The sequence below is a fragment of the Trematosphaeria pertusa genome, assembly GCF_010094035.1.
Source record: "Trematosphaeria pertusa strain CBS 122368 unplaced genomic scaffold BU26scaffold_4, whole genome shotgun sequence".
Classification (NCBI taxonomy): domain Eukaryota; kingdom Fungi; phylum Ascomycota; class Dothideomycetes; order Pleosporales; family Trematosphaeriaceae; genus Trematosphaeria; species Trematosphaeria pertusa.
Genome location: NW_022987215.1, coordinates 466122 through 490981, shown reverse-complemented (window position 1 = coordinate 490981; position 24860 = coordinate 466122). Strand labels below are relative to the sequence as shown.

Below are 24860 nucleotides of genomic sequence, written 5' to 3'. Positions count from 1 at the left end.
GAAGTGGGAGAGGTGACGGTGGCTACCACTCGCTCAAGTTAGCCTACTACATCTAGGGCAGCAATATTTAGCACCTATAAAAATTATTTAGTACCTACGTTTTTAAAAATACGCTAAATACTCTAGCATAGCTACTAGAGTTCAAGCTGTTAGAAGTATAAGCACGAGACAGCCGTCAACTTCTGTCGACCTCCTCTTTGCGTAACAGTCTCCTTGACTAGCTCCCCATTCATAAATACGCCTTCGCAGACCCACGGCAGCTGCACCAATCCCGTGGTGCCTATCGGAGTGGTCAAGGTAGCCTCAAAGTTGAAGCTCCCGTTCGCATTGCCCGACACGGTCCAAGCCACTTCAAAAGCCCCGAGGGGGCTGTCGAACCCCGATTGCACCGTCTTCAAGCTCCCAGGAAACGGTCGGAATCTCCATTTCCGCCACCCAACTATTTCCAGTCCGGCAACCCGGAAGCTGAGTGCTTGCGTAGGTCCCGAACTCCAGCCGTGACTTAAGCTCGTATAAGCCGCATCATGATTATAGCCTGCGTTCCCGCGATAATATAGACTACCGTTTGCTGTGATGCCTTCGGCGAGGGTGCTGCCGGTCATGAGCGGAGAGTCCAGAAGGTGGGACCAGGTGAGCCGCATCAGTTCGATTGCGCGGGAAGGTTGGGCTGCGGAGAAGTGCGCGAGAACTTCGAGTCCCGTGACAAACGGAGATATCGTATCTGGTAGTTCAGGCGTTATCGGGCCAATTGGACTCCAGAACCGAGTGAGAGCGGCGCTGAGGGACGATGCTTGACCTGGCGAATTGGTGAGGTTGTATAGGAGGGCGAGGGCGTTGCCGTCTTGAGGCGTGAGGATGGTGGATTGATTGTCACGGTAGAGTGAATCTTGTGAAGACCAGAGGAGTGCATTGTAGGAGCTTTTAAGGCGGCCCGCAGCTGCGGCCCATTGCGCGCCTTGAGATAGAAGGATAGTATTGCTTGTCCAAGTCGATGGGAGCCCGGCGAAAGAGACCAGGGCATGGTAATCGAGCGCATTGAGGGCACTGTTGTAGCCACCGCCACCCTGGCGACCCCAGTCATTTGGTGCGGTCTGATTATGCAGCCCATGAGAGTTATCAAGAGCTGCGAGAATAAAGTCGATTCCCCTGGTGATGTTTGACCAATGTAGCGCGAGCCATGCAGAGTCGCCCGTGTAGATAGCATAGTTGTACATAGCGATCAAAGTCCAGGCGTGATAAGTATCGCTCTGACTCCCGGAGCGAAAGGAAGCTGTGTCCGGGCCTGCAAAAGGGAACCTGCCAGTGGTCTTGTTTTGGTAATAGAACGACGTGTCTAGAGAGTTCCCGAAGGCCACCAATCCATCTGCACCGAAGGCGAGAAAGGCAGTGGTCCCTTGAATTCCAAGGTCGCCCGGCCACACTGCTCGATCGCGTTTTGCCCCATCCACGAGAATAGGCGCAGCCACACCTAGGGACGCATTGTAGGCCCAACCTGGTTTGACCTGCGGCAAGAAGCGACCGGTATCCTGAGGCGCGATGTTAGTCTGGACCGTGTATGCACCTGCATACCACGTTCGTACCAAGAAGTTGTCGTCGGGAGTATAAAAGTGGCCGGAGTAGTCGCGCAAGTTCCCGACGCCTGGAGCGAACCCGATCTCACAAGTGACATTTGATATAGTGACGGGCTCAAATGCGCAGATCGTCAGGAATCTGAATCCTCCACGGAATCTCTCCCTTGGCAAGACGTAGAAGTTGGGCCCCCGTGGAAGGCTGACGTTCAAGGCCTTGTCATAGTCCTGCGTTGGGACTGCTCCAGTGTCGTCCGATATGGACCTAACGAAGGACGGGGATTCGGCAAACGCCAGTGAGAATTGGGGTGTGCCAGCGCTGGCATTGGCGTTGAGACTGATCCATCCACCCACCTCGACGCCGAAATCGAAGCTCACCTGGTCACCAGGAGCCATGGAGAGGTGAGGATGGCCATGCTCCGCGGTTGTGATGGTGACATGGCCGGAAGAAGCGTGGACGGCAACTGGCTGGACGTGGCGAGCTGCTGGGCTAGAGATAAAGGGGTCCCAAGGGTTTGACGCTGTTGCTGCGTTGGCGCGTGGGAGGAGGCGGAGGAGGGAAGCCCAAACGAGCAGCAGAGCACGCTTCATGATGGCGCAAGTTCATGGGACCTGCAGCTGCAGGTCCCAGATACCGGGTCGTGGCCATCTTAAAGTTGCACTCGCAGGCTCGGTAGAGGGTTGCCGAAAGGACGGGTGCGATGGGGATGGACATGGGTTATAACGCGGGGTTAACGGGTTGCAGGTGTCCTCCCGGCACTCGCTTGGGGTATGTTTATGCCGATGGAATTTTGGGAATGACGTCATCTTTGCTGCATCCTCCGCAAAGCCCTTGCTTGTGCTAATCTTATCGCAAGCGAAAATATGTCGTAGGAGAAGGCGTGGTCTTGTCGGTGGTCGTACATATGCTCGTCGCTAAGTGCAGAGGACTGTGGGGCAGGTGGCTAGTGCTGTGGCAGCCCTTCTAACCAGTCATAGCCTAGCGTCTCCAGCCCCCTGGTCAGTGCCGTTGGAAGTCTCTCCATGTCCGATTTTGTAGCTCTGAACATCGGAAACATGATTCTCCCCCGCTATGACGCCTGCGGGCCATCTGTTCCGTACAAAGGTAGCCGCAGCAACATCCACACCTGCAAGCTTGAGTGGGCAGAGACTGTCCACGTCGCTCTTCTACGCGCGGGTGCGACGCGGATCCTTCCCGATCCGCACCGATAAGCGACCCATCCCAGTAATCGCCATCCCGATGGCCCAAGCATCACACACCGCAACCCTCCCTCATCCTGCTTCTTCTTCATCTTCCTCTTCCATCCCGTATTCCTGTCAGTGCACGCAGTCACTTCGCCATCGGGGGCTGCGCTCACCGAACCCGCGACGCGTTGAGTGTTTCACATGAAAGACGCCAGCTTGCACGAGCAGGTCCGCGTGTGGGAAGACTGAGGAGAAGAGCACCACGCAGAAAGAGAGGGACCGAATCCGGACGAGCAGCGCTAGCTTCCATCTCCCCACTTCGCTTCTGACTCGAGCGGGAAGAGCCTTGGTCGATGCTTGGAGCGATCAGGGACGCCTGCAGCAAGCGAGCCCGAGGGAACGGTGCGAAGCGAAGGTGAAGCGGAGACATCACCTCCAGTGGGCTTCTATTGCGCGCTGAGTCCTTTGGCGCCATCTCTTGTTCCCTGGAGAACCAGATTCGAAGAGCTCGCGCATGGACGCCGATCGCAATCATAGTACAGCCTACAGATATGCTTCATTAGCCATCCTCTAGCACTGTCCCCGCACCCACATGCAACTCCGTCGACTGATCACGGACTTGCTGCATCTCATATGCACCTACGCTTCAGTCATTTCACGCTCGATCGTCCTCCATGTCACTTTTGACCGCATTTGGACGTGAAGTGCTCAGCTCGCTCCCGCATCACTGGCGGTAGCAGATGCCGATACCGGCTCCCGTAATTGTGGAAGAGCCTCCGGTATCACTCGATATTCTCCGTACGGCTGGTCGTAGGCTTCCACGACCAATGAGCATGGTTTGCGTTGGCGTGCTAAATTGCATCCGCTGACAGCAGCCTACTCTGTTCTCTCCATCCAGCTCGATGCATCTGCGTTCAGTGCCATAGGTGTACGAATGCACTGCATCATCGTCTATCCATCTATCGTTGGCTCCAATCCGCCTAGCTCCCAACTACCCTTCCGGACTCGAGCTAGCAAGTTCGGAGGAGCTACGCAATGCATGTACTTCGCATGTCCGTGACGGCTGCTTGCTCCACCTTTCATAGCCTAATCGGGTCGGGATGCCCACCCTCTCCTTCCAAAAGAGCAAACATGCGCATACTCTAGCATGCTCTACGGCGTCAATCTTGGCAGATCTTGGGCTTCTACATGCTAATCCGCCGAGGTCATCACAAAGCACTAGAATGGAACCGGATTGCGAGCCAGTCACTGATATCATACTGCAGTTCTGGCGCACATCATGACCTCCTGGCTGAGAATAGCGCTGGTGGTTGGGGGCACGTTAAACCTCGCAGTCGCCTGGCCATTCTCGAGTCGAGCGGATTAGATTTATGGGGGCCCGGCGCTGCCCATGTTGTTTGTGCTTCCTCAAGTCCTTCCACATGCTCGGACTTAGGTATAACCTATTCGGTGAGCTGTTCTTTGGTCTTCATACACGTTCCGATGCTAATCCTGCTTCCCAAGGAAAAAACAGGAAACAACCTCGACGTGCAAAAGCAGAAACAGAAACAGAGAGCATATCGCCAGTTGGTCATAAGGAATCCACTCCAGAATCTCCCCCAGAACCCACTCCAGGATCTTCGGCTCCAGAACCGACCGAATCCGTCAGCATGATTTCTCCCATTCTTTCGGCAAATGGCATGAATGGCCTTCGCACTCCCCCGCACTCCCCTGCTTCGGTCCTCCACGCGAAAGGTCGTCGTAATTCGCTTTCTTCCTCGCGTGCCCTTAGCGGTAACTTTGGCTCGATGAATCAGCTCGCAAGGCGGGCGACCGGGGGTTACAAGATTGCCTTCGTTCAAGAATCGGCCGCTGCTTTGAAGAAGAAAAGCATGGCAGAGCTGGGTGTTGGGGTCCACCAGACCATCTCGGACGTATCCTTCGTCAGCTTCCTGGAATGGATTCGGTCTGAGCGCCTCACCACCCTTCCCCACAAGGGAAGCCGCTGGGATAGAGTGTTGATCAGGGCGCTCTATTTCGCAGAGCAGCTTCACAATTTCGACCTCGCCATCCAGGGATTTGCTCTCGATAGCAGCGTTGCTGCAGCGCTGGGCTATGGCCATGCGCAACTGCTGCTAGGGGTACGTGCACAGCATTGTGTATTTGTCCTCTTGATCGCTGACGTGGAAAAGCTCGGCTACGAGAACTCCGAGACCTTGGACAAATCATTCACGGTTTTTTACAAGTTTTCTTTGGCGTTCTCGTCGCTGTTGCATCGTTCGGAGCTGCTGGCCGCGACGTCAGACATCCGTGAGCAGTTATGCTTGATGTACACGGACCTTCTCTCTTTGGTGGTTGACGTGGCCGTGAGGTTCTACAAGACGGTCAATGGTATGTTCTCTCTTTCGCTGTGCGGTCTGTTGCTGAACGAGACCAGGGATGACGACGTCTTCCGTTAGCCTCGACGTTTTTGAGACCTTCGGTGATACCATCGAGACATTCCGTACCCGTCAGAATAGTGTCATCGAATCTATCTGGAGCTTCCAGATCGAGGACGAAGGTTTGGAGACAAGCGATGGTATGAGCCTTCAACCCCTTCTATGCCGGCTCCGCTGACCGATGCAGCTATTGATGTGAAACTTCTCAGCAGATGGCTGTCTCCGCAAGATCGAGTGCTGGCCACGCTGAGCCGGGATCACACGACTTTCGCGGACGACCAAGCGGAGTTCACGTGTCTTTGGTTCCAAAAGCATCTCTTCAAGTTCGCTCAGAGCGACAAAAATTTCTTTTTGATCACAGGCCAACCCGGGTCGGGCAAGTCAGTCCTCGCAGGAGCCATCGGCGAGAGGCTCCAGCGCCCCCTGAACCGCAAGTCCTTTGATACCATATTTTGTTCCATCGGTAAGTGCGACACTCTCTGCTCCCGAGAGGCTAGATGCCGGCTTGTCTAGGCTTCCATGCTGACTCTTGTGCTCCGAAAGCCTCCGACATCCCTAGTCAGACGACTTCCCTTGCGGTGGTGAAGTCCCTGCTCTTCCAACTGCTCAGCTCGAGGGTGGGTAACATGTCTATGTATCACGCCCTTGCTCGCGCCTACACTCAGTGCATGCACTGCGCCACCGTCGATGCCGACGAAGAGCACCTATGGCAAGCCCTCGTGGATACCCTGAAGCAACCACTCGACGATGGAAGGGACCTCGTCGTGATTGTGGACGGACTTGAGGAGCTCACTGGACCCCAGTCGGCACCATCGTCATTGCTGGGGAAATTGCTCAATGCCGTCAACCAAGGCCGGCGGGTGCGCCTGATTGCTTTATCCTCCTCGCTACCAATGCCTCCGGACAGCAACGGTACACATTATCAGATCACGCGTGATGATGTTCGCGACGATGTCCATGCCGTGGCCCTGAAGTCTCTTGTGCATAAGCACCACTTCCATGGCAAACCCGGCCCCGAGCAAGAGAGCCTACTTGATCGCATAATCCAGATAGCAAACGGGTCCTTCCTATATGCCATCCTCGCGTGTGAGCTTCTTGGCCTACAGAAGTCCGGCGACGGCGTCACCAAGACACTTGATGGCTTGGAGTCCTCTCGCCCTTTCGTTCACGACCTAGTACAGAGATTGTTTGCGTCCCTGGACACGACCAACAATGCCAAAACTCTGCTCTCCTGGGTTCTTTCAGCGGAGCGGCCCTTTACCATTGAAGAGATGCACTGCCTTTTCACTATCGACGTCCAGCGTGGAACGCTTGCAGACAAAGGAGTGGACACACACTCTACCGTCCAGTCCCTTCGGCCGCTCTTGTCGATCCACGACCGCATCGTCCGCTTTAGGCACCCTTCCATCCACGCTACTCTTCAAAATTTTGCGCAGCAAGGCAAGCTCCCGATCCCGACAAAAGAGGCTCAATCAGACTTAGTGCTCAAGCTTCTTACATACGCTAAATGCATGCTGCGGGAGAAGGGTGAGCCAGTCATAGACAACACTGACCCCACCCTGGCTGACCGCCTCTTCCGCCAACACCACTTTCTCGAATATGTTACGCGCTATTGGGTGCTGAACCTCAAGCAGTCTCCCCTGGTACCTGCTCAATCTCGCGAATTCAAGCCTTCTGCAGAACTCCGCAAAGTATTTCCGGACACCACGGTCCTGCCTGCTCTGGAGCAGATTTGCTGGGATACGCAGTTGCCTGCTTCCCAGGCGGTGGAGTTGCACGTCCTCGTAGGGACCTTGCGCCGCCACATCCTTTCTGAGACTCACCCCGCTGTCCTGCAGAGCTACCTCGCGTGCGCCACGTGCTACACTCTGATTTCGGAGCCGTCCGAGGCCCAGAAGTACTATTACTGGTCTACCAAGATCAGCCGCACTGTGCTCAGCGATATCCACCCGCTGACCTTGGACTGCGCGCATCGCTTCCTCAAGCTCACGGAGAGCATGACCTCGACTACGCGCACAGACCTCATGACCCACAGGGAAGAAGTCCTGCTCATACTCGTCGCGGCCTACGAGCGTCAGTACGGTAGCTCGTCCGAACTGGTGATCCAGACGCGGAAGCTTCTTGTTGAGCTGTACACCTCCATAAGCGAGGAGAAGCGCGCTTTGGAGGTGTACCGCCTGATCCAAGAAGCCACCATTCAGCACTACGGCAAGCATTCTCACGAAGCTCAGGACGTACAAAATTCACTCAACGTCGTGCTTGGAAAGGGAAGAGGCGATCGCCATGTGGATGGCTACAAGGAATCCGTTTTTGCCGAGGATGAAGAAGAAGAGGCTGTGGAAATCTTCGACATGCATCAAATCTCGATCTTCCTTCGCAGAGCCGAGGCGTACGCCGCACGAGGCGAGGTGGCGTTGGCAGAAAAGACTTACGTTGAGTTGTGGTTGGAGGTCTCTTCCAAATGTCGCACAGTGCACTCTCTTGAATGGCATGAGAGGCACATCGACATCGCTCTGGCTTACTCTCGTTTCCTCGAATCCCAGAAACGCTCCACCGAGGCGTCGGCCGTCCTCACATGCGTGTGGCAGCAGTACGAGCAGCACCAACTGTCTTACTCAGAAAGCATCATCTCTCGCCTCACCGCTGTCGCTAAGGTCATGAAATCGATGGTTCAGTACAACATGGCTCTGTCCATCTACAAGCACGCAAGCGCTTTTTACAAGAATGTTCGCCGCGAAGATTCGAAGATCTCAAACGAGCTCAGCCGCGAGGTCAGTTGTTATCTAGTCTGGCAAAGGTGTACCTGCTAACGCGCCCATGTAGATCACTGAGACGTCAACCGAGCTGGCCAAGCAGAGCTTGTCCAGTACTACCACCTTGACATCAACGACCAGGACCGTGTCGGACTCTGCTTTTCAAGACGTATTCCACTCTGTGATCAAGTCATCCGAGACCGTGGACTCCACTACGATGGCGCTGGCGAAGAAGCTGACTGTGCGGTACACAGAGCAGAGGAACTGGTCTGCGGCAATCTCAGTAATCCGGGCGACCTTGCAGAGAACATGGTCTTCGTTCCTTTTCGGCTCCATTCACGACGTCACCCTGACCTCTACATTCAGGGCGGAGTGTATCGAACTGGTCGAGCGTCTTGCGGATTGCTATCTGCATTTGAAGCAGCTGGACAAGGCCGAAGACGTCTACACTCGGCTATTCCGGGCCGTGCTCGTGTCGCAGACCCTGGATGACCCCCTTCTTGAAAAGGTCAAATTACTGCTCGTGAGCTTCTACGACAAGTATGGATACGTGGACAGTGCAATCAGCGTCTTCCAGGAAATACTTGTAGTGTACCGTACCAGGCTTGGCCTTACCTACGAGGGCACCATCCAGACGCTGTACAATCTTGCGTCCCGATGCCGATCCCATCCACGGAACCATCCGTACTGGATCGAGTATTACCAGCAAATTGTCACTAGCTTGAACAAGGACTCGGACATCTGCCACAAGGACGCAATGAATGCCATAGTCATCGTCGCCAACACATACTGGGAGGATCGGAGGTATGCGGAGGCTGTCACTGTGTTCAAGGTGCTGTGGAATACATTCATCCGCAAAACCAAGGACTACAAGCAGTTCAGCGACACCAGCTTTGTTCAGGTTCTTTACGAGCGCTGCTTCCAATGCCTCGAGGAAACAAAGGCGAGCTGGGAGACTCTGCACAAGTTCGCCAAGGAGTACCGCGACACCTGTATCAGTGCCTTTGGAGCCGAGTCCACCATCTCGGTCGAGGCTACGCTGGCTCTAGCTCGGGTCACGCAAAGAAGCGAGGAACACGCCTCTCAGGCAATCTCGTTGTACGAGGAGGCTTCAAAGTCTTCCAAGGTCGAGACCACGAGTGTTGCTGAGATCAAGCAAACGCTGTCGTCGCTCTACGTCCGGCAGATGAGGTCGCAGTCGTCGACTACCGTCAAGGCTGAGACCATCGAGCGGGCCATTAGCATCACCCGCGAGCAATTCTCCGAAGCGATCAGTAAATACGGATACTCGCATGAGTCGTCCCTAACCCATCTGCGCGAGCTGGCCGTGCTCTACCATCGCCAGCAGAAGAGCGAGACTGCAGTCCAGCAGCTCACTAAAGCGGTTGCTGAGATCATGACCAAGGAGACGGCTTCGCAAAAGATGATTGAGTCAGCAGCCTTGATTGCGGAAAGCTTCCAGGCTTGTCAACAAGTATCCCGTTGCACGGAGCTGGTCCAAGAACTGCATCGCCAGGTCTGTGCTAAGGATGCCCGCTTTGCATCGAAGTGGTCTTTCGATCTCACGAAGTGTGACCGCCCCGCCCTTGCATTCGTCGCTTCCCTCCAGTACAACATCCGGAAGGACCTGTCAGTGACGTTTTCGGAGATCATGGCGGACATCGCCATGGAGTTCATCTACTACGAGCTCTTCCGCCGCTCCTTGAAAGCCAACGGGAGCATGAGGGACATCCTCATGGCTGCCGCACCCCTCAGATGGTTCCTGCTCCGTACACACCAGCAAGAGATGGTGGCAGCCGTGGAGGAAGAGGTGGTTAAGCTGTTCCGGAAGCGCGACGCTGCCGACATCAACGTGCTTGGAAAGGATTCGCCACACCTCTTCATCGTCTCGATCCTGGAACACCTCGGCAGCGGCAAGAACAAGAACTTCAACCGCTCCGTCATCGTCGCCTCCAACGAGCGTGTTGCGTCCCTGGTCAAGGCGAAGAGGTTCCAAGAAGCATATGATGTCGCCAACCTCGGCTTCCTTTACGCTACCAATCACGACGGCTACAATGGACCCAAGGCCATTGGCCTAGGCTTTAGGCTCGCGTGGCTGCTTGTCGGCGGAGAAGGTCAGAAGTGCCCTGATCCCGCCCTCCGCAAGAAGTCGCTGGAGCTGTCCAACCGTATCGTCAAGAAGATATTAGATATCAGCAAGAGTCTGAAGATCAACTTTGCGCAAGTACAACTGCCCGAACTCAGTCAGCTCTCTGCTTTGCTGGGCGAGCAGCAAGACTATACCACGCTCGAGGTAAGATTTTTGTCGCTGCACCCACTCCGGGAAATGCTAATACTACATTTAGTGGCTGCTTACGACTCTCTGGAGCACACGCGATGCCCAAAGGTCATGGCCTGCACACGTGCTCGTGAATCTCGGCCGCCGCCTAATCTGTGCGCGCTACCTTGCTGGCCATCCGATCAAGGCCATTCGGCTTTGCGAGGACATTGCCTACAACATGCGGCGTGCGCATGGGCCCCGTGCAGCCGTCACGCTCGAGACTTACGAACTCCTGGCTCAGCTGTACACGAGCACTGCGCAGTCGTACCAAGCAAAGGCGTCTTCTGAGAAGACCGGCCCACTCGCGACCGAGTACTTCAAAAAGGCGCTCGGGATCCACGAAGACATACTTCGCCTCCTCGTGCACGAGCACGGCTTAGGCGATGACTCGGATGACGAACTTGATACCGCGGCTGCACTGCTCGCTGAGCACGGCGTCAGCCTGAGCGGTAGCGCCGATGGCAAGCATACAGAGCAACTCGACCAATCTAGTGTTAATCGGCCAGCGCTTGCACTCCGCCATGTCCGCCTTCTCAAGCTGGCTTATCAGCGCCTCGGTAGCTGGCCGAAACCGTATGAGGAGTATGAGCGCTTGAATGCGGACCTGTTCCGCATGTTTGGCGGCGACCAGGAGTGGAACGGGACGCAGGGCGTGGAGAAGTGGTCAGCGAAGGAGTATGGATCCGGCAGAGCGGAGGTGAAGGACGGTGCTTTTGAGGGAGTGGGTGACTGGTCATTTGCGGCTGCGGAGGAGGTGGTGGTTGGGAAGAATAATGGTGCTGGCAAGGTGGGCGGTCTCGGTATCGAGAACGGTCATGGTAAGTTGCATGTGCGGACGCGCGATCAGGATGACGATGAGGAGTTGTGATTGGAGTGAGCGGTGTGATTCTATCACGAGCTTCGAACACTGCTCCCGACCCTCCCTTTAGTCGTCTCAATATTCCGGTCGTTTGTCTCGAGGATCGAGATAGTTCCCATCTATAGGTACCTCGAAACTCCACCGCCCGTTCGGTATACCCGCTCTTCCATTACAAACCAACATAAGCGCATACTTCTTTCACGTGCTGGGCACTGAGGTTGCAATCTCGCCCTGATCCGTCTAACGTGAGCTTACTTGCATCCGGCTTGCAAAGTAACGCAGGATGCTACACCCTGCCCAGAATACCCTCGGGAGTTGCGAGCTTGCTGAGCGCGGCGATGACACCTCCGACCAAAGACACGACGCCACTGAAGATGGAGACCTGGGAGAATCCGCCATACTCCTTAACAAGAGCGCCGTTCACAGGGGGTCCGATCAGCGCAGCCAGCGAGCCAACCGCCAAGCCCATGCCCATGTATGTTCCGATGTTGCGGGGGTCATCAGGACAGAGCGAAATCGCGGCAGAACCCCCAGAGATGATAGTGCCGGAAGTGAAGCCGATAGCGATCGAGTACACGACCAAGCCCGCCGTGCTCGTCGCTGAGTTCATGCACAGGATTATGACGCCCGTAGAAATGCCCGCGAGAGCAAACATGTTCAAGCGCCCATATTTGTCCGCCAGTACACCGGGAATGATGCGTCCAAACGTGGAGGCCGCATTGAGGATCGCAAGGAGATACGAGGCCATGGCCGCGTCCACGCCGCGCATGACCGCATACGTAGGGAGAAAGAACAGCGGAGCAAACATGCCCATGAACATGAAGAAGAGCGCCGCGATAAGCAGGTTGAACTTCGTGTTCCTGAACGCAGCCCAGATAAAGAACGTCGTCTGCCGCGGCGGCAGCCGCGCCTTGATGGCCATGCAGGCGAAGAGCATGAGCGGCGTGGTCAGGAAGCCGATGGTGCGGACGGACCAGCCGAAGCCGAGCGAGGAGCTGTTCAGCATCTTGGAGACGGCGATGGGGATCACGATGCCGCCGATTGAGGATCCGGAGACGACGATGCCCAGGGCGGCGGCGCGTTTCTTCTCGAAGTACTGTGATACGGCGGCGAAGGCGGGGAACTGCATTGCCCCCATGCAGATGCCCATGAGGACGCCCTGGGTGAGCATAATTTGGTAGTAGGAGTGGCTGAGGCTGAGCATCATCATGGCGAAGATGTAGGCGACGGCTGCTGGACGGATCATCTAGACCTTATCAGCAAGAGCTAGGAAAGGCGGAGGGGCGAGATGACGTGCCTATGCACCGACGCGATCGAACAGTGGCCCCCCTACGGCGCCCACGGCAAACTGGATGAAACCTCCAACAGACCCGATCCAGGCTATGTCGTCGGGCGACTTGTCGCGCAGCTGGTGCGTCATGTAGTACTCCTGGAAGACGCCGAATGCGTTAGAGAAGCCTAGGCAGGAGAAGAAGATGCAGGCGCCGCCGGCTGCGACGGTCCACGCTCGGAGGCCGCCTTCTGGCGCAGCCTCGAATTCGGGAGTATTGCTGGCGGGCGTTTCTCCTGGCTCGGCAGTAGGAGCGGGAGGAGTGGTCGTCCTCTTTTCTTCGTCTAGAGCGAAGGCGACCCCTGGATCTTCGGTTGGTGCCATGGCTAGGATTCGATTCTGTTCTATCGCTGAAGGGCCCCAGGGGAGCTTTCCGGAGCTGAGAGTAAGTGGAAAGGTCTTGGAGTGCAAACGGGAGGGCGATGGAGTCGGCGGCGGGTGTGGGCGATGGAATGACGGTATAGGCAGCTTTCCGGCATGTCTACGAGCATGATTCCCTAAGTATGTATTGTGCGATGGCGTGAAGGGGTTTTCGGTCGGAGGTGTTGTAGTCTTCGCGGTGGGAGCGGGTTCGGATTATTCGGATTCGGCCCATCGGAGATAGGAGATAGGCCGACGGACTCGGGATATATAGCTGGAGATTACGTACCTGGGCAGCCACCTCCAGACGACCCCCCTCGGCGCCCACGGATCTGGTTTTGCTGTGCCTTCTCTATACCGGAGTAACCGCCGGGCTACAAGCAGGCGCAGATATTCCACACGAAAGGCTTGGCATCGAGCAGCTTCTCAACTGCTAGATCTAGACGGAAGCTATTGACCGATCGCCTGCTGAATCCAATCAGGAGCATCCGTTCCCCGTCCAAGGCAGAGCTTAACGTCGTAAGCGAACTGAATAATGGAGCCGGAGCGACGGCGTCGAAGGCCCGCGGTGTAGGTCCATTCTCCGATCGGCATATTGCACCAATAACCGTGCGCCCATAGATCGTGCACCCTGTGCAGAAGACGCAAGATTCGCTGCAACAGAGAAACACCCTGCAGCAACTGCGTGCGTTCCAAGAACGAGGCCTGCGTCTACGAGAACCAGCCTCCTCCGCACCGCGAGCAACGCCGTAGACAGGACGACGGAGCCTCCAGTGTCAGCACCTCCTCGACGGCGCCAGATGCCGACTCTCTGCGCACTCGGATCACGCAGCTTGAGATACAGCTGTACCAGGCGACAAAGTCGAGCGCCCAGTCCCCTGCTTCAACGTCGGATTCCAACATCGAAGCACATACGTCGCACCTTGGTGGAACCTTTTTCATCCACCACTCCACCCAAAGCCAGGGCGTCGTCCGCAGCGTCTCGCACAAGGGCCGTTTGTTCGGACAGAGTAATTGGATGTACGCAGAAGCCCCTGTACGGAGTCAATGCCTCTGCCGAAGTGTGTGCTAATGTTTGACGTACCCCGCGAGGCGCGTTCGGGATTCTGCGAGCACTTAGCTGGGACATTGACTTAGTACACCGCACTTCGGGAATGACGCTGACTTCGTACCCGTGCCATAGGAACTACGGCGTGCCTCTGGCCAACGACATCGCGGGGCTACTTGACGACTACGTGAACCGCGACTCGTCGAACCTTCTCCGCGGCGTCATGCGCTGCAAGCGGATGGCGAGAGCGATCAAGGTACGTGGGTCGCTACACGCTCTAACAAGTCTTAGCTTTTACCTGCTAAAAGCCGTTCCTAGAGGCCGTCAGCAGGTGAAGAGCTAAGACATAGCGTTGACTTCCTCTCCCTTTCATGCACGACAACTGCTAAGTGTAGCGCCACCTTTGCAGGCGCAGCGCGCTCCTACATGGCCTTGCCCACCGACCCCGGATCTGCCACCCAAAGACACCACAGACACGCTTGTCGAATGCTACCTTCGGACGACTGAGACAGTGTATCGGGTCGTCCACATACCCACGTTCAGGAAAGAGTACGAGGCACTCTGGGCGGCGGGTACGGAAGCAAACCCAGACCCCTCATTCCTGGTGCTACTGAAGCTTGTGCTTGCTATTGGCGCCGCCACCTACGACGACCAGTACTCGCTCCGCCCTTCTGCCATTCGATGGGTATACGAGGCTGAAGCATGGCTCTCCGATCCGAGACGCAAAGCTCGTCTGGGCATCCAATACATCCAAACCAACATTCTGTATCTCATCGCTCGCGAGGCCGCCGCGGTTGGTGAAGACCTGGTCTGGATTTCGACCGGCGAACTGTTCAGGGTCGCGGTATTCGTGGGATTGCATCGAGACCCCACCCGGTTGTCTCCGCGGCCTGTCATCGCTGCCGAGATGCAGCGGAGGCTTTGGAACACCATCTTAGAACTCTGTATACAATCGAGTCTGAACTGCGGGGGCCCTCCGCTGGTTACTCTGGAAGATTTCGACACGGACCCGCCGGGTAACTTCGACGACGAGCAGCTAACGAGCCAAGATCCCGTGGCGAGAGCTGACAACGAATACACGGGAGTGTCTGTCACCACAGCCCTTCGTAGGACGTTTGCAGCTCGGCTAGCGGTTGCACGTTTATTGAATCACATCGGCTCGACCGGAACGTACGAGGAGACACTTCGGCTGGATGGAGAACTCAGGGCATCGTACAAAGCCTTACGGCGGACTCTTCAAAATTTTGATCCAAGTATTGGCCCTTCGCCTACGCAGTTTCAGCTGCGCATGGTGGACCTGATCATGAATCGCTATCTCTTGTCCCTCCACGTCCCCTTTCTCGCGCCGGCTTTGCGGGGAACAGCCTACGCCTATTCGCGGACGGCGGTGATCGACGCCGCGCTCAAGATATGGTATGCGACAAACCCATCCTCCGCCGTAGTCGCTATGCCGGGCGCGAATGGGGCAACGTCGCCTAGGAAGGATGATTTAGAGCGGCTTACCGCCTGCGGTACCGGATTCGGCCGCACTGGCGCCATGCAAGCAGTCCTCGTCATAGCAACCGAACTGCGAACCCAACTACAGGAAGAGGACAGCCTGGGGCCAGTGCCGTTGCGGCGCGACCTGCTGTCCGTTGTGGAGGATTCGGTCGCTTGGTCCCTGTGGTGCATCGAGGCAGGAGAGACCAATGTCAAAGGCCACATATTCGTCTGTTTGATGCTGTCATATATACAAGCACTCATGCGCGGCGTTAGAAGAGACGAAATCCCGGAAATCTTAGTAAAGGATGCCGAAGAGAGCGAGCAACGAAGTTTCGCGGTGCTTGAACAGATGATGGGTCGATACGGAACAGAACAGGCTGCGAGTGAGCTCGACCAGATGTCGCTCAACATGGCGCCTGAGCTGATGGAAGGCTGGGACTTTATGGTAAGCACGACTTCTTGGAAACAACATTCACGAAAACTCACGGTTGATGCAGATGTCCGATGCCTCGTACAATCCCGGCAACGTGGATCCGATGGGCTGGATGTTCGACCAGGGGAGTACGCCGATGTCGTTGCTCTGGTGACGGGTTAAATCGTGAATACAAAGGAAGGGCTTCGCCTTGCTCGTACGTCCTCGTTCGTGTGGTGGACGGCTGAGCTGCCCCAGTGCCCCATTGCCGTGCAATCGCACTTCAAAAGCACCATAAGCGAAATAGGGCGGGCGGCTGAGTTGACTGGCCGAGTGGAAGTGGGATCGAAATGCAACCATAAGCATTTGATCCGCAAACCAGATGGGTCTGCGCTAAATATGGCACAGGAACGGCGTCCCCGACCCTGTACGACTGTGTGGTACCTGCTTAGGCGTACACCGTACCTGCGCTGAGTGTGAAATAATGACCATAAGACGAAATGACCCACATACCACATGATGACTTCAAGGAATGGGAGGCGAAGATCTGGGAGGCCTGAAGTCAGATGACGTTCATCTTACTTGAGACCCTGAGATCGACCAACGCACAGCCACTTTAGGCCTCAATGACCCACAAAGCGTGCGTGGTACAAGCCATACGATTCTGCGAGAGTTCCCTATCGTGTACCTGCAAGTTCAAGCCGTGTATGGTTCGGAGCGATGATTTGTCTAGATGGCAATCTCAGGCGCGCCTGCACGACCCACCTGCTTTCCGTCTGATCGCAGTACCTTACGAATACTCGGTGAACAGAGTCGAGTATAAATATGTCTCGTCGTCTCTTGCTGTGCTGCATCAAACGAAATCCAAACTTTCCACAACTCAGCATCTCCGTTGCACGAAAGCATTCACCTTACTCTCTCCTCCAACCCGCACGTTCAAAATGCGTTTTTCCACGGCCGTAACCGCTCTTTTCGCCCTCGCTCTCAGCGTTTCCGCCTCGCCGCTCGAGCAGAGACAGACTTGCGACATCACGACGCCCGAATACTGCCCGGGCGATCTTGCTGGATGCAAGGCATTCGTAAGTGCCCCAGGCCCCTCCGTTTGAAGACACCATACACCGTCTCCAGGTGTAGAGCTGGCATGTTGGAATACTGATGCGGACAAATCCTTTAGTGCGACAACTTCGATTATCTCCAGGCCAGCTGCAACAATGGGCAGTGCTGCTGCTTCTAAGCGATGTCTCGACGCGGAAATGAGGTGGATGGTTCTGGTCTTGTTGGTTAGAGGATAGACCATGGTTGGCGTGTAGTCGTTCGTTTATCATACCTGACAATTCTCGTCCTGCATTATCCTTTGCGTTGCCTTAGCGTGATCGACTTTGTTACGTTAAAGGAGCATGTCTTGTGGCCTTATCTAACTTCCTCCTCATGGGTCATCGAATGTCGCGGAAACTCATCCTGCAGGCCTTCGGCGGAGTAAAGGCAAGGAGCGGAAGCTCGCCGAGGTGAACAGAAAGACAGTAAGGGCGTCATCGGAGGGAGGGCACTTTGGGGCCATTGTGGGCTGCACTCTGGCTGGAGGCGCCCCGGCGGGGCTGAGCTTCGACTGCGCTTTAGCATACGACGCCTGACAACGAATTCTGTCTGAAGGGCAAAGAAGAGCGAGTGTGGAAAGCAGGACGAAGTGCAGACAAGCTCGATACGCTATCCGAAAACGGCAAGCGCGACGCGCTCCCCGTCGGACGCGTTCCTAGTAATCTGAAACTCAACACGCATCGCTGCACTCCTCGCTCCATCCCCCCTCTTAAGAGGAGACGCTATTGACGTCTTGAGTGGAACGCCATTTCAAATGCCTCATACGGCCGCCTCCGACCCTGAGAGGGCCGAAAGGGCTCTTCTCCTCAACGTTATCGACTCTTCCACCCTCGAGCGCCTACGCGACACCCTTCGCGACGTAATCGACAAATCTCCCGAGGCTTTCAAGCTAGCTTGTGACAGGCTCCTCGTCCAGCAAGGAGAGCTCAAGAAGGTTGCGGATCCAGCGGTTCAGAGAGAGAACGTCGTCGTGCGCTATGAGGGGTCCGAAGAGGAAGACGAATTAGATGAGGGATCGAGTGCAGATGACAACTCGGACTATTCGGACGACCCGCAGGGAGAGACGGAGCCCGCGCCGCAGGGCCAAAAACGCAAGCGAGAGTACACGAGACAACGATACGAGATCTGCGATCAATGCGGTGAAGAGTATGATGTGCTGGCTAACGAAAGGTGTTCTTGCGTCTGGCACGAAGGTACCGATATGCCTGCCCCCCCGACACTTCGGCTGGCTGACCTCAGGGTAGGAGAGCTGGAAGTCGACTACGACGCCGATATCTGGGCTGATCACGATGAGAATTGTCATGGAACTATCGACACGGATGACATGAGGGAAGAGATCCCAGAAGGTTTTGTTTGGGGTTGCTGCGAGCAGCTAGGGACGGCCAAGGGATGCCGGAAGAGCGTCCATCGTCCGGATAGGGCTAAAAGGGTTAGAGCGTGGGGCGGCCGTTGAACGGAGACGAAGCTCAGTAGCGGCTCAGAAGATTTCCTTACCAATCTCCCTCTGGAAGGGCATCCTTTGTGTGTTCGACGTCGACTGTACTGTGGAAGGTCTACACAACCTCCACGCTCAGCATCCTCGCCTTCTCTAGCAGATCGTTGCCAATATCCGCCTCAAACCCAGGCTTCTCTAGGTTCAAGCGCTCAAGCATGTGCTCAGCCCACCGCCCGTGTACGGGAAACGTCGGGGTCGTGAGCAGTGACAAGTCCCGCAGGTAGCACTCGGAGCTAGGGATTTCTTCCCCTCATAGTTTGAGCTCCTCAAGATTGTTTCGATGGTGTCGATCCTTACAGCATTCAAAATCGACGGAAGCGATGGGGTCATTGCGGGGGTTTATACTCCGCAAGGTAACCGCAGGGACGCGGCGTCGTCAACGACGCTGGAAATCGGGGACCTCTATACCATTAAACATCCCCGCGATGACGAGGAAGCGAAACCCATGCTGCAGACCTTCTGGAAATGGCCCAGAAGAGATACGGGCTTCTGCTAGTTCCAGGACAAGAGTCAAGATCGAATCTCATCGGCACCGTCACCAACGTCCACCTGCGAAGGTGGACGCTGGTACCCGTGCAAAAGGTAGCCAATGGATGCGCTGAGTTCGGCTGGGATGTATTGGACGATCTGCTGCGTAAGACGGAGACTAGCAGTGCAGACCGGAATAAGGAGTTGACAGTAAACGAGTGGGTTGTGTGCCCCGCATTGTGGTCATCGTTGGATGCGGTGTAGCGGGCTTGAAGCTTTGGGAGCGTAGTACGGAGCGTGGAACGACGATGGAGCTTGACCCAAGTGGAAGACGACGGCGGTGACGAAGCGGCATCGGGCATGGAGGTGTAGTTGAAAAAGTGCATGGAACCTAACCGAACGTCTGGCAGTCGGACTAGAAGATTGATACAAAAATATAGCCTAAGCGCTGAATTGAACTTCCCAATCCTTTTCCCAAAAATACATTCACCATAACGCAAATATGCACGAGAAGCTTAAAAACGAAGAGCGCAAATGTCGGCGCGTCGTCATGAATAACCATCCATCTCTTCCTCAAACACAGTCTTCTTCTCTATGCAATCATCCATGGTGTAGCTGCGAGTTGTTGGCCGGTTTACTCCCCTCCATCTCCATCGGATGGGTGTTCGCCGGCATCTCCACAGGTGGGTATGAGGATGAAGGCGCCTCGCTGGCAGCCTCATGCGCATACTTCTCCTGCGGGGGTGCCTGCGCAACACCGGCATATCCATTGTGTATATACGGGTTCGCACCATCCAGCTCGTTCTGGTGCGCCTTCTTGCTCTTCCTCCTCATCAGGAAAAATATACCAGCGCCGATAAGAGCCAGTCCTACAACACCCCCGACGACGGCGCCTCCGATGGCACCGCCAGAAACCCCGGAAGAGCCACCAGTAGGTGCTGGACTTTGGCTGCTAGTCTCCGATGGGGTCGCTGATGCGCCAGAAGAAGCGGGTGATGAAGTTGCAGAGGCTGTTGAAGAGGCGGGTGTACTTGTCGCGGTGAGGGCTGCTATGTCGAAGGTGAGGGAGCTGGCGGAGGGACGGGCGGAGCTTAATGACGAGAATGTCTCATTTAGCCTGTCTTCGGAGACGTTGGCAATTGGGTTTTCAGCGGTCGCCCAGCAAATGTTGATCTGATCTGAGAAGAGACGAGTCAGTACCTTCAAGCGGAGGACTAAATCACAACAGTTGCTTACTGAATCGTTGTGTGCATTCTTCCCTGGATTGAAGTCAGGATATCCCATCTCTCGCACCGATCTCGCACTGAGACTCACCTGCTAGAAAGACAGCAGAAGGCGTTCACTCCGGACGAACATCCGATCTGGTTCGATGACGGCTCACCATCTCCAGCACCACAGTCGCTCGCCCCATCCCAGCAAACGGCGTCCGCAGACCCACCGCTGCAGCAATAGTATTGATCGATGAGGGCGTCGTGTGCGCATACTTGAGGCGGTGGACAGGCGAATCCCATCTGTGGACACTGCCATTCCGTCGCGTTACTGGTAAAGAACCACTCGTCGTACGCAGCATAGGCCTGGGCTCCGAAGAGCAGCGCCGTGGAGAGAATAGCGGACCGAGCCATCTGGCTATGCAGTGTGGTACTCGCGGCGGGAGCACTAGGAATCTGTGACTTGGGGCTTAAGAGGAAGTTGCAGGAAGGTACAACGCATGCCGCGCGCGAAGAGTGCCCTAGGCCTGTCTTTAAAGCCCGTCAGACGGGCGTGCCTTTCCAGTAAAGTGTTTGGGGCGGGCAGGGATCTTTCGTAGCTCAGGGAGGCGGAGCGTGCACCGGGAATCACAGCGGGAAAGCTTGGTGCAGAATGGGGCCAGAAACCCAGTGCTAGGAAATAGAGCCTCGCTGATCCCTCTCAGGATATTCGTCCCACGAGTTTGAATTCAATAATGTTGTTGTTCTGTAATTTTTCAAGAATCCGCTTCATCGCTCCGTAGGGGATGGGCGTCGACGGAGGTTGGCCCGTTGTGCGTGCGAAACTGTCGTTGCGTACGACGTGTGTTAGGCCTCCCATTGTGGTTTGTCCTCGTTCATCAGTATCCGAGATCCGTCCAGTCGTCGCAGCAAGAAATCCATGTCGACCCCAGACGCAGTTGATGCTACAGCTGAAAAGCGCTTCTAGCGCCCCGTAACCTTTGTAGAGCGACGTTTGATCCTTCCGCTCAGTACCTCACTTCTCGGGAATGCGCTCGGGTGGCCGGTTCCGATTCCGATACTCCAGCCAAGGCTAAGCCATGGATCAACGCCCTACGCGCCCGCGCCCGTCAAGGGCTTAGAAGAGGCTGAGTTGGATGCGCTGCGCCTCTACAAATATATCTTCCGGTCCTCTTCTCTTGCTTCGTTCCTTCTTGGTTCGCGCTGGTAAATATCTCCTCGGCAGTCATATGTCTAGCTTTGCCACGCACGTTGGACGCGAACTCCATCGAGGTCTCGAGACGGTGCAGGTTTGAGGCTGGGCGCCTTATCAATGCAACCACCAGCTGGCGCTGCCGTCCCCTGGTGGAATTGGTGGAATGCGAGACCTGCGAAGACGCGAAAAGAAAGGCCAACGGCTAGAAGACTCGATAGCGGGATTGGGCGGTGAGCGCGAACGATAGCGAGTCTCTTGCCGGGTGCCACGCGCTGGGGCTTTGGCGCCGATGTTAGGAAAGAAACGACGTCTTCGTGGCAGCCGCTCCGTCTACCGCCGGTCCTGGGCTCGATAAAAAACGCTCCGTTATCAAACAAAGTGCAATCCTCGTAATAAAAGCCATGGACGGAGGTTCAAATAAGGTGTGTGGTGAGCCATGGCTTTTACCAAGGTGCGGCGCAGGCACAGCTGGGCGCAACTCTGGTCCGATTTCATCAGCAGGACCACAATTTTCTCTGCAATAAAAAAAAATTTTCCCCTTGGATGGGCCTCATCAACTGACAGGCCCTGGAAAAAGACCGGGGCAGGCTGGAGGAGGGAAGTTGGGAGAACAAAGAGGCGCGATGCGATTGCTGACATTGAAGCTGCCAAAAGGGAAGGCACGATGCGGTTAGAAGCAGGTACCAACCAGACCAGCGATATCAACCAGCGGGCAGCCAACGCAGAAGATTTGGACTTGGTCTCAATTTCCTATCGATACACTACTCATAATTTCTAGCTACGACAAGGCTGCTGCAGACTGTAAATCTAGTCTGGCCGCCCACAGAAGGGAGAAACGCCGCCGCCATGCTCCAGGACTCCATGCTATGTGTGCTTGTACAACGATAGCACGACGCGGTCCAACGCGATGAATGTAAATAATCAGAAATGGTATGCCCGAGCATTTTGTTTCTAGGTGTATCCCTCTCCCAACGCCAGTCAAAGAGCGACAACGTCTATGCTATGTAGGAGCGATTGTTCGGATGGAGGGTATATACAGGCCGTCCGTCACGCGCAAGAGGACAACACGATTTTACCAAGTTTCCTGTTCGAAGGTAAGCGTGGCCTAGCAGGAGTGAGAAGGTGGGGAGGGCTTACAGCAATGTATTGGCCGTCTTCCTTCTTCTTGGCCCAGAACTCCTTCGCCTCTTCTTCGCCAATGCCACCCTTCTGCATGGCTACTTCCATAAGCGCTCTTTCAACACCCTCGCCCATGCCTTGGCTGCTGCCGCAGACAAAGATGCGGCCGTCCAGGGCGTTGATGACGAACCAGACGATGTCGGCCTGCAGCCGCACCTCGTCTTGCACGTACTTGGTCTCGCTCTGGCCGCTTCGGAACTTGCGGCTCTGCACCACCCTCTTGATCTCGCGTTCGTGGTCTCCGAGCTCGCCAGAGTAGATTTCGTCGAGCATAGAGTCGCGGACTCCCTGGATCAGCCAGATCTTGTTCGCGCAGTTGGCGTTCTTCAACCTGTTCAGGATGAAGCCTCGGAAGGGCGCCATGCCGACGCCCGCGCCAATAAGCACCATTGGGCCTTCGCCACCGAACCGCTTCGAAAGCGGGTTGGCCATAAGCCCGCGGAACATGGGGACGCGGAGGTCGAGGATGCTCCGCGGGTCGATGCCCTCGTTCTCCGCACTGATAAAAGCTTGAGCCATGCGTTCCATGAAACCGCTGCCAACTCCAGTGCGTAGAGCGCCATCGGCATGCCAATCGGCTGTCTCGTGGATGGTGACGGCCATTTCGATGAGGCGGCGGTTTCCGGGGAGACTCGGGCGGGCAGACGAGATGTGTGGGTCGTTGGAGAGCGAGTAGAAGCGCGGCATCAGCTGGTTGAGGACGGAGAGCAGAGCAGGCAGTGGCGGCTTGGAAGAGGGAAACGCGTGGAGCAGCTGGGCAACGGTGAGGTGGGACGCCGTCCGGAGGTCGCAGAAGGCAGCCTGGCCCTGGGCGGAGCAGAGATACATGAGGATCTTCTTCTCGTTGGGCGCGTCTGCGTACTCGGCCATGATGCGGAGGAGGTGCTTGGTGGGCGGGAAAGACTGCAGGTCTACGCACCAGGTCAGTATCTCCCGCCGCGTCGTGACCAGCTCGCGCGCTTGGTCCTCCCCCCAAATAGTGGGCCAGCGGCCGCCGTTGGTCTTGAGCGTGACTGGCTTGTCACGCACAAACTTGGGAATGCAGAGAACGTCAAAGAGCTCGTCGACAATCTCGGGCGAGTTTGGCGGGCAGATGCCAATGGCTCCACCGACCTTGAAGTCGACGCCGCCTTCGTCTGGGTAGTCGGTCACGTCAAGATCAAAGTGGAACGTCCTCTTCTCGGCGCCGGGCTTGGTCAGCTCGCGTGCGTGGTAGAGCGGTGCCGAGTAGACTTGATAGGGAGGATGCGGCTGTACATATTCTGGCGGCTCCTTGTGGACCTTGGAGACGTGCTTGGCGTCGGCGGCGGGAATTGGCTCGAAGGACATATTGACGGGCGGCATCGGCGTGGTGTCGGTCAGCTCGCTGTCGAGGGCAAGAGGCCCCAGGCGCAGATTCAGACTCGCAAAGGCGCGATTGTCTGGGATGACAACGGGCCTGAAGCTGGGCGACGACGTGTCCGGAGCCAATGTCTTGAGCAGACAGCATCCGCCGCCGCAGCACTGGCTGATGAGCTTGGTGGCCGTCTCGCCATCGCCCAGGATTCGCCGGATGTCTGAGGGGCTGTCTGAGATGAGCGTAGTCGAGGCGCGTCGCGGGCGCGCCTGCTCGGTGAAATTGACGGCGGCGGCGGGCAGCGCCTGCAGCTTGTCGACCATCTCATCCACCTGCCGCTCAGGCTCGGTGTTGGGCGTCAGGGGCGCTTCCGAGTCGTCGCTGCTGGCGGTGCTCCATAGCATGGATTCTCCGGACGACCTCGGCGACGTCTGCTCCGGGTGGTGTGAGGCCGACTGCGAAGGGCGGAGGGTGAGCTCGGGCAGGGCTCGTGGCTCGGCGGGAATAGGGTCGTGCGGGTGCGAGGTCGAGGTGGTCGGGATGCCATGGTCCATGGTGGGTGTCGCGGAGGCCATGGTGCGGTGGTGGTGGAGGGGGCAGCGGAGCGGGCGAGGCGGCGTTTTTGAGGACGCGACAAAGCCTGAGGCTGGCGGTGGGCCATGGTTAGCAACATCTGACTCAGGCGGGGATGCGCGACATCAATTGCGGGCTGCAGCGCTGGGGACGATTTCGCACACATTGCGAAGGTTCGTGTAAGCCCTCGGAACGCGGAGGTGGGCGACGACGGGTTATCAGATGGCGCATTTATCAGATGGTGGGGGCGAGGGCGACGATGCCGCGGGAGCACTCACCTCTCAGCGACGCTGGGGGATGACGACGAGCATGAAAGAGTGACTGCCGCAGGCGGGCGTGCAGGGCGCGGGGAGTCGACACGGTGGAAGCAATAGCTGAGGATGCGCGCGGGAATTATCAAGGAGCGGATGTGAGGAGAAACGGGGAACGGGGTGGTGATGACGAGCAGTCAAAAGAAGCCGCGAGCGCGCATATCAGCCCGCCAAATTGCCTGTGCCGAATGACACAGCCGACCGCGCGCGTCTACCCTGCTTTCGCCGATTAAACGCTCTTCCACCCTCCCGCTCGCCGTTGCGAG

At 56.4% G+C, this 24860-nt stretch overlaps 8 protein-coding genes across 8 annotated transcripts; 4 read left to right on the top strand and 4 right to left on the bottom strand.

The window, feature by feature from the left end:
• Positions 1 to 18: 18 nt before the first annotated feature.
• Positions 19 to 2540, bottom strand: BU26DRAFT_243146 (glycoside hydrolase family 78 protein). The gene is made up of 2 exons (XM_033821044.1): positions 99 to 2540; positions 19 to 28 (listed from the first exon to the last, which is right to left on the bottom strand). Exon 1 carries the CDS (start codon positions 2157 to 2159, stop codon positions 150 to 152), a length of 2010 nt encoding a protein of 669 aa, XP_033686775.1. The 5' UTR covers positions 2160 to 2540; the 3' UTR covers positions 19 to 28; positions 99 to 149.
• A 1862-nt stretch (positions 2541 to 4402) lies between these two features.
• On the top strand, positions 4403 to 11111 carry BU26DRAFT_422230 (uncharacterized protein; the record flags this gene model as incomplete). The annotated part of the gene is made up of 7 exons (XM_033823450.1): positions 4403 to 4873; positions 4925 to 5123; positions 5170 to 5310; positions 5358 to 5633; positions 5714 to 7941; positions 7994 to 10216; positions 10269 to 11111. 7 exons carry the CDS (start codon positions 4403 to 4405, stop codon positions 11109 to 11111), a joined length of 6381 nt encoding a protein of 2126 aa, XP_033686774.1.
• A 277-nt stretch (positions 11112 to 11388) lies between these two features.
• BU26DRAFT_421470 (MFS general substrate transporter) lies at positions 11389 to 12756 on the bottom strand (the record flags this gene model as incomplete). Its single annotated transcript, XM_033823409.1, has 2 exons — positions 11389 to 12348; positions 12412 to 12756. The coding sequence occupies 2 exons, from the start codon at positions 12754 to 12756 to the stop codon at positions 11389 to 11391; spliced, it is 1305 nt and encodes a 434-aa protein (XP_033686773.1).
• Positions 12757 to 13327: 571 nt separating this feature from the next.
• Positions 13328 to 15909, top strand: BU26DRAFT_421143 (uncharacterized protein; the record flags this gene model as incomplete). The annotated part of the gene is made up of 5 exons (XM_033823393.1): positions 13328 to 13362; positions 13414 to 13812; positions 13976 to 14096; positions 14250 to 15767; positions 15820 to 15909. The coding sequence occupies 5 exons, from the start codon at positions 13328 to 13330 to the stop codon at positions 15907 to 15909; spliced, it is 2163 nt and encodes a 720-aa protein (XP_033686772.1).
• A 766-nt stretch (positions 15910 to 16675) lies between these two features.
• On the top strand, positions 16676 to 16968 carry BU26DRAFT_561573 (uncharacterized protein; the record flags this gene model as incomplete). The annotated part of the gene is made up of 2 exons (XM_033832932.1): positions 16676 to 16813; positions 16909 to 16968. 2 exons carry the CDS (start codon positions 16676 to 16678, stop codon positions 16966 to 16968), a joined length of 198 nt encoding a protein of 65 aa, XP_033686771.1.
• A 615-nt stretch (positions 16969 to 17583) lies between these two features.
• BU26DRAFT_422577 (uncharacterized protein) lies at positions 17584 to 18282 on the top strand (the record flags this gene model as incomplete). The annotated part of the gene is made up of 2 exons (XM_033823466.1): positions 17584 to 18022; positions 18074 to 18282. The coding sequence occupies 2 exons, from the start codon at positions 17584 to 17586 to the stop codon at positions 18280 to 18282; spliced, it is 648 nt and encodes a 215-aa protein (XP_033686770.1).
• Positions 18283 to 19285: 1003 nt separating this feature from the next.
• Positions 19286 to 20599, bottom strand: BU26DRAFT_243028 (uncharacterized protein). The gene is made up of 3 exons (XM_033821043.1): positions 20107 to 20599; positions 20029 to 20051; positions 19286 to 19970 (listed from the first exon to the last, which is right to left on the bottom strand). Exons 1-3 carry the CDS (start codon positions 20412 to 20414, stop codon positions 19393 to 19395), a joined length of 909 nt encoding a protein of 302 aa, XP_033686769.1. The 5' UTR covers positions 20415 to 20599; the 3' UTR covers positions 19286 to 19392.
• Positions 20600 to 21915: 1316 nt separating this feature from the next.
• On the bottom strand, positions 21916 to 24620 carry BU26DRAFT_516519 (uncharacterized protein). The gene is made up of 3 exons (XM_033828347.1): positions 24562 to 24620; positions 22333 to 24356; positions 21916 to 22279 (listed from the first exon to the last, which is right to left on the bottom strand). The coding sequence occupies exons 2-3, from the start codon at positions 24283 to 24285 to the stop codon at positions 22268 to 22270; spliced, it is 1965 nt and encodes a 654-aa protein (XP_033686768.1). The 5' UTR covers positions 24286 to 24356; positions 24562 to 24620; the 3' UTR covers positions 21916 to 22267.
• Positions 24621 to 24860: the final 240 nt, after the last annotated feature.